The sequence below is a fragment of the Gavialis gangeticus genome, unplaced genomic scaffold (assembly GCF_001723915.1).
Source record: "Gavialis gangeticus isolate Ggan-Ray unplaced genomic scaffold, GavGan_comp1, whole genome shotgun sequence".
NCBI classification, from domain to species: domain Eukaryota; kingdom Metazoa; phylum Chordata; order Crocodylia; family Gavialidae; genus Gavialis; species Gavialis gangeticus.
Genome location: NW_017729026.1, coordinates 18,176,781 through 18,184,715, shown reverse-complemented (window position 1 = coordinate 18,184,715; position 7,935 = coordinate 18,176,781). Strand labels below are relative to the sequence as shown.

At 44.4% G+C, this 7,935-nt stretch overlaps 1 protein-coding gene across 1 annotated transcript in view; it reads left to right on the top strand.

Annotated features, from left to right (window-relative positions):
* The first annotated feature begins 3,462 nt into the window (after positions 1-3,462).
* SLC35F1 (solute carrier family 35 member F1) overlaps positions 3,463-7,935 on the top strand; it is a 221,239-nt gene continuing 216,766 nt past the window's right edge. Inside the window, exons 1-2 of the mRNA XM_019520219.1 lie at positions 3,463-3,482; positions 3,880-4,055. Coding sequence (XP_019375764.1) covers positions 3,463-3,482; positions 3,880-4,055 — 196 coding nt within the window. The remainder of the gene's footprint in view (positions 3,483-3,879; positions 4,056-7,935) is intronic.

Genomic DNA, 7,935 nt, shown 5'->3' with positions numbered 1-7,935 from the left:
GTGTGGGGGGTTGTAAGGGGGTGTCACTGTGTGGGGGAGGGCATAGGGTATGTTGGGAGATTGGGTATATGTGAGGTTTTGTGGGGGTAGGGTGTGGGTTTGTGGGGTATGAGGGAGGGTGGGAACCACTCCCACACACTCTCCCCATGGCACAGCAGGAGCAAACAGGGTGCTCGGGGTGCAAGCACCCAGGGGGATGCAGCTCCAGCCAGCACTCCACATTTCAGCAAGGAGTGCAGCCTCCCCTGGGCCATCTGTATCACTGGTGCTCCCTGCTACTCATGCTCAGCCCTGGCGCTCCCCAGGCGTGGGAGGGAAGCCCCAGGCATAGGAGCTGGTTGCCTTCCCTGCCTCTCAGGGAAAGGTGCCAGAGGCTTCTCTCCCCTGCCGCACAGCCCTGGCGGGGAAAGCAGCTGGCTCCAGTGCCTGGGGCTTCCCTTCCATGCCTGGCAAGTGCAGGGGCAGTGCATGAGTGGCAGAGAGCACCAGCAAGACAGACGACCCAGGGGAGGCTGTGCCCCTTGCTGAGATGTGCAGTGCTGGCCAGAGCCACGTCCCACTGGGCGCCTCCACCTTAAGTGTCCCACCTGCTGCTGCCACTGCCTGCTGGGGCTGCACGCCATGCGGGGAGTATGCAGGGGTCCCCCCAACCTCCCCACCTACCTTCACACCCACATGCTGCCCAGCCGAGCTCCACACTGCCGTCGCCCTCCTGGGTGTGGGCTTCACAGCCCCAGCCCCATGCTTCGTGCTCCTGACCAGCTGCAGCCCCACCCATGCCATTTCCCTACCTGCTGCCTGGAGCAAGTGGGAGACTGGTGACGCAGAGCAGGTCTCTAGGGGCTGCAGCAGCAGCAGCCCCACCTGGAAGCTGATGCTGGTTGGGCTGCACCCTTTCACCCATGAAGGTGGGAGCGAGGCGCTATAGGGTATGTTGGGGGGGAACATGTGGGTGCCTTGCTCCCACCCTTGTGGGCAGAAGAGCGGGGCAGGGTGCAATTTGTTGGTGAGCACCACAGGCTGGATGAAAGTGCTTGGTGGGCTGGATCTGGCCCATAGGCTGTATTTTGCCTGCTCCTGTGCTGAGGCTATATCTGCTAAGGGCAGATTAAATGTACTGTAGCCTCTGCTCTTCTGATCTTGTCTAGTACTTCCCATTTTCTTTTGGGTAGATCTAAACCAACATGAAACTTCTTTTTGTTTTAGTTTTCTAAACTGTAACACAGGGGTGAGTGAGTTTAAAGGATGAGCTGATGCTATACTGTGGTGGACTAAAGTGGCCAAATGACAGGAAACGGAGGATGATCCTAGGATGAGGAAAGGGGCTTCATTTATGAATGTACATGTAATTGCACACATTTCAGAAGGAGCTCATAAAGAAGTATATGCACACTGTTCCCATTCAGCTCAGCTGAAATCAAACTTCTGCAGCCTATTTAGGACTGGTTTTTTGGCCTTAGACAAGAGTCTACCTTTCTATTCCTTGCTTCAAAGTAATTGCTTCCTGTGAGTAGACTGGCAACTCATGAGAATACCTTAGTATACTGATACTAATACATTGCCAGGTGAGCAGCCTATTTTTGTGAAGAAAGAAAACTTCTTATTTCTTCATTTTGCTATTTGAATTCAGTTCACAACATCAGCGTTTGTTGCTCCTAGTTATCTGCCCCAGTGAGGGGCATAACTGATAAAATTTTCCATGCTGCGAAGTGCAATCAGCAAATCATTAATTATTCTAGCAGGGATTTCTGAATTTTAGGAGAGAGAGTTTGTGGCATAGTGAACAGTTTTAGATGTAACTATAGTATATTAATGTATCTACAGTATGTTAAATGGCCTTTCCTACTTAAGATGTAGGGAGTAGTTTATATGCCTTTGCATTCTTTGAATTAAGTTGTAACTACTGTTTATCCTGCAGAGAAAGTGCAGCTATCAAAGAATTACATCTACAAAATGTTCACTTAATTTCTGATGAAGAAGAATACAATGTGATTCGCTGACAGTACTAGCAATTAGAAAACAAAGAAGGTGGATATGAAAATCCTGGCCAGAGAATAGATATCTGTAACCCTTCAATGTCATTTCTATGGCCCATAATTTGCATGTCTATGCAATCTAAATGTGGAATAAATTTCCTCTTCTCCCAATAAAAGCATTAACTTACAGTGAATGTAATTCATTTGTTAGATAAATGTTGACATAATGTTCAGTGCTAGGTTGAAGATATAGTCCCCACGCTGAGAACCTTATAATCTAAATAGAAAATCATATAAATGTGAAATGGAGCCACTAGATCAGTGGTTCTCAAAGTTTTGCCCCTATAATGCCTGTACTATATCATCTTTTCCACACTTTTTCCCAGATTTACGCAATTCCAACCAGTCCAGTATGTTCAAAATATTCAATGGTTCCAATCAAAAGCAAACTAAACAAAACAAAAATAAAGATAAAAAATAAAAGGAAAATTACCAGTAAGAAGGATAAGTGAGAATTATGATGCTAACAGATTTTGGGAATTCTCCCTAGACCCACCCTGCCCAGTAGTTTCATTATTTGTACTTTGGGTATAGAATATGCAAGTAAGGAGGAAATTAAAAATAATTCGGTTGGACTATGATTTTTCCAAGTGTGTGATATAATTCTGGATAGGATGGCTGCATGATTTAAATTTCTGTGTCCCTAGCTAAAGAAAACTTCCTGTTAATTTGTAGGACAGTCTAGCCCAAACTGTTACAAGCTGCTTTGTTAAAAAAGTGGTTTAAGAGATTTAGTAACACAGGGACCATGTCTACATGCAACATTGACTGCATAGTAGCCCAAGACTACTGTGCAGTAGTGTCGCATGGCAGCAACCATCACGCAACACTACTGCACAGAGGTCTTGGGCTACTGCAAAGTCAGTGTCACAGAAAATCTGTCCATCGACAGTACTGCACAATAACTTGGGTTACTGCACAGTCATTTAGTACTTGTTTATACAAATACTAAATGACTACACAGTAATGACTGCACAGTAGATGTAGATGCGGCCAGGGTGCATCTACACATGCCCTTTACTGCAAGTAGACTAATTAGCTCAGCATTAAAGCATCACCGTCTATATGTGCACTGGCATTAGGGTGCTGTAAACTAATTCACCCCATAATAAGATAGCACCTTCCTTCATGAATGACAGAGCGAAAAGAAAGAATTGAGGTACCACAATAGACACAACATGGTCCTATAATAGATATGAGATGCTTGTGGGTGGTGGTATCTAAAATGTGCCAAAAGTGAAGGAAGGCAAGCAAGCAGTCTGCATCCTGTGTGAAGTCAATTGAGTACCTGTGAGTGGAGCCCTCCAAACTATCAGGACAACCACTATTTATAAGTCTTGCACATAGAGGTATATGAGGGGCTAAGATGACAAAGACCATGGGGAAACAGGGAAGGAATATCTTGGGAGCATAAAAAACAGGGAACATGGAAGAAGGAAAGTCAAGGTGAGGAGGAAATGCTCATGGGGGAGTAAACTGCAGTAAGTGGACAGATCAGGTAAGAAATGTTATTGGAGTAAAGAGGATTTGAAAGAAGAATCTTTTAGAAAAAATCTGAAAAGAGAATAGAAAAGGGAAACTAGATGAAAAACATTAGAGAGAGAATTTACATATCAGAAGGAAAAAAATTAAGAAAACAAAATGGAAATGAGATCAGAGAAAAGGAGGAAAACTGCAAGTATTACTGTTACAAAATGTGGATCCAAAAGAATGTTAACATTCCAAATTTGATTTTTCACACTTTTCACACTTTCAAATAGGCTTGTTGAATGCTAAGCATTTCCTCATTAATAGGCTGAGATTTTTAGGTCTGATTTTTTGTTTGTTTCTTTCTTTCTTTTAGGGAGCTCCTGCTGTCTGTAGCTCTTGGCCAGGTTCTCTCCCTCCTTATCTGTGGTATTGGCCTGACCAGCAAGTATCTGTCAGAAGATTTCCATGCCAACACTCCTGTTTTTCAGAGCTTCCTCAATTACATCCTCCTATTCTTGGTTTACACAACAACACTAGCTGTCAGACAAGGTAAGTGTGGCTTTCTGAAGTGGGGTAGCTTCTATTAGCTGTTACGTAGAAAATAGCTATTTAGGATAAAAATTTTCAAAACAGCAAATTCCCATTTTCAAAAGTGGTCAAGTACATAAGAGCTGAAGTTTTAGTGTTTTTGTTCGATAAAACAGGCTTCTCAGTGAATTAGGCACTGTTGAAATATTATACTTTGTGATATTCCCATCTTGTTTATATTAACTAATCATTGTTTCCAGAGGACATTAAAAGCATTACATATCAGATAAAAGGAAAAAGTAAGTCTTCATTAGGAAGAAACAGATTAATAAACCACAAATATTGACATGTTGTATAAATCAAAAGGAAAAATCTGTAGTCCTTTTTCCTGAATATTTTCATATAAATACTTTTAGTACTTCTTCCTCCCTGATTTAATTTGTGATGTTGTGATGTGACTATGGCTAGGAACAGAAATTGCACATGATTGGAAATCATTCTAAACCTGTAACAGGACAGAAGTTCATTGCATATAGATTGGTTTCAAAATGGCAGAATTCAGTTTGTTAGACCTGGATGGATGTAGTAGCAGGTTGAATCACTTTAGGTTAGACCAGTGTCTTGAACTTCTGTCCCAGATCCCTCCTGATACAAGTTAGATTACAATGCACTTTACTGGAAGAAGTAGTGTTTTACTTCAACCCAACTCTGCAGCATCTGTATAGATGGATTGCTTCAGTGGGACTTTTTGGCACCTTTAGGAAAACTGATTCAATCAGCTATTAGATAAAAACACCAAAAAGCCCCACTAAAGTGCCTGATTTATACAGATGTTGGGCAAGAAAGGTCCAACTAAGGCACTTCCTGTTCTGGGCATGCACTGGGCTCAGCACAGGAGCGCACCAAGTTTCAAGTAAAGTGCCACTTTTTTTTTAACAACTACAAGCAGCCATTTATTTGCCCATGCTTAGGAATAAAAGTCCACCTAAAATCCTACTCCAGTTAATGAGGTTTAGGGTTGAGGCATGCAGGAGAAAGCAAATTCTGTGACTCCCACTTGCTGGCCAATACAGTGGACTAGTAATCTACCAGAAAAGGTCAGCAACACATTTTTATTCTCCAGAGCAAGTATATACAGAGAGAGAACTCTCCTTGGACAGAGCAACTATACATCCCCTTAGTATTAAGGAGTAGAGTGTCAATATATAATTTGGGCTCAAGTGTGAAATGCATGTATGTGCACTCAACACCACACCCCAAATATCCCTTTGTTTAATATTTTCTGCAGATTTAGGTTTCTGCTACCACATTTTTCCTTTCTTTTTTGCCTATCCCTCCCATCACTGAGATTCCATGCCTAGATTATGTGTGGGAAGAGACTGCACTGAAGTGCATTTCTCATCCACCCATTTTTTAATCATTTGTTTTATTCAGCTTTGCAGAGCACATCAATTTGAAACAAAGCAAAGGAGCAAAAATCTCACCCACTCCATGGTCAGCACCTAATAGAACAGAGAGAGAAACATTCTCTGGGGGAAAGAAATGTAAATATGTATTAGGAGCTATAAGGGTCTGCTCAGGCTTTTGGGGTTTCAAATGTATCTGTGGCCGCAAATATTTTGGAACCTTCCTTTACATTAAGTCTTTAATTGTTCTGGGAATACTTAAGGTCTTCATTTCTTATGATGCTCATGTGGAGCAACACTGTGAACTATTCCAGTGTTCTAAGCATATGGGGATCTCACTCCTACCAAAAGATTAGTGTAAAAAAATCAATGTTGTGTTCCACTACAGGGAAGATCTAACATGTATGCAAAGTGTTATAAAATGGTATCTGTTGCTATTTCCCTGAATTGAGGAAGGTTGATCTCTTTTGGAAATGTGGACACTTTCCCTAGAAGAAATTGCTAAAACTTTTCTTAGTCCTCCTGTTTCAGTTTGGATAGGAGGGAAGCAGCAGCCAAGCCTCCATCCACACAGCCTATATTAGCATCTTTCTGAAGAGTTCTTGGTAGAGAGTACAAGCACAGACATGTCTATTATCACACAAAATCAAGTTATATCCTTTAAGTTGCATTTCAGTGTGGCACTTAGGTGTCCATTTCACAAAGCTTTTAGCCAGCTTTGAGTTCCTAGATCTCTTAGGTGCTTTTGAAAATGTTATCCTGTGTCAGGACATATGGTAGAACCAGCACTGTGAGGGCCCTGCAGCCAGCAGAGCTGCAGCTGATTGGTGAAGCCAGGCAGGCGCAGAGAGAGACACCAGGGCCTTGACAGCCATCCCTGTGGGAATTGCTGCCACCACTTTAAAAGCCCTGGAAAGAGTTGAGACTCTTGATGTGCTGGCCACAGTAGCAGCAAGGTCCCAGCAAGGCTCCCTGGCAGTTCATCTGTGGGAGTATATCAGGAAGGCAATCACTCTCCCTCTCACTTGTAACTCTACAGGCATGTAACTATACAGGTGTTAAAATGCAGTGCTTCAAAACCAAGAAGTTTTGGTTCTGGAAGAGGCAATATTTTGTAATGCTTTTCCTATCTTTGTAGTGCTACAAACAGCTTGAGTGGCTCTATGCTTGCTTTTTGTAACACTTCAAGGGCATATTAGCGTTATAAATGTAATACCTGCCCATGGATTAAGGGATTTACTGTCTAAACAGACATAACAGACAAGGCTGGAAGAAAGGAACTATATTTATCCGTATTTTGCAGATGAGGGACTGAGGAACAGAAAGGTTATGCTGCAAGATTGTAGTCATGCTGGGGTGGAAGCCAGTGCCTTGCAAGTCCCAGTCCAGTAAATTAGACTACAGGATTTAGGTTCAGTCTCATCTATTTAGCAGTGTATAATTCAAATAAGAAAATGAACATTGCCTAAGACAGTGGTGGGAGTGTATACAGGCTGTGGGCTGGATCCAGGTGACCAAGGGATTTTAACTAGCCTGGACAGGTCCTTAGACCTGTCTGGTCCAGGCACAGAGGGCAGCCTGGACTGTGGTTCATGTGGCTGTTTCTGCCAGGTGCACAGCAGGGCTGGGGTGGTGTGGCGGCCAGACTCCACTTCCTGGCAGCCCTGCCAGTGTGACTGCTGCTGCTAGACCTGGTCCCGCTGCCCAGGCGCCCTGGCCAATCCTCCCTGAATCCACTGCCGGGGGCATCAGATGGAGCATGTGGGCAGGATCTCCATGGAGATCAGCCCAGGACCTTTGCAGACAAGATTTGCTCAGCCTGGTACATGGGATGCGGCCATGGGTGAGTGGGAAACAGCATCCAGGAGTCGGACAGGCAGGTGGGGCTGGGAACTCAGGGCAGTAACAGTGTGGGGCCAAGTCCTGGGGCAGAGCTGTTGCTCTGCCTGCATATCCCTGCAACGGGCATGGTTTCCACAGGGAGGGGTGTGCCAGGAGTGGATCACAGCTCTGCCTCAGACCCAGGCTGTCACTGCCTCATGACCCCAGCCCCAATCCCAGCCTTGTCCCCTGTCCTGCTCCCAGATGCTGCTTCCCACCCCCTCATGCAGCTCCATCCCATTCAACTGGCCAAGTGCACTCTGCCTGCTGGGGTCCCAGGCCATTCTCTATAGAGCTGAAAGCTGGGATCACTGAGTGGTAACAGTGTGGGGCCGGGCCCCAGGAGGGAGTTTTGGTGAGCTGTTGTGGGCCAGAGGGCAGAGGGAGGAAGGGTGCTGACCCAGCCCACAACAGCTCACCAAAACTCCCTAAGTGGCCCTTCAGCCCAAACAGTTCTTCACATAGCCAAGGCGCCTACAATGGCCCAGGATTCAGCAAACAATTTAAGCATGTGCTTAAGCCCAATTTAAAAAAAAATAAATAAAAGTCAACGTGTTTAGGAGTTAAGAGCTTTACTGAAGAGGGATGAGAGTCCACAGTTGCTCCAGTTTAAG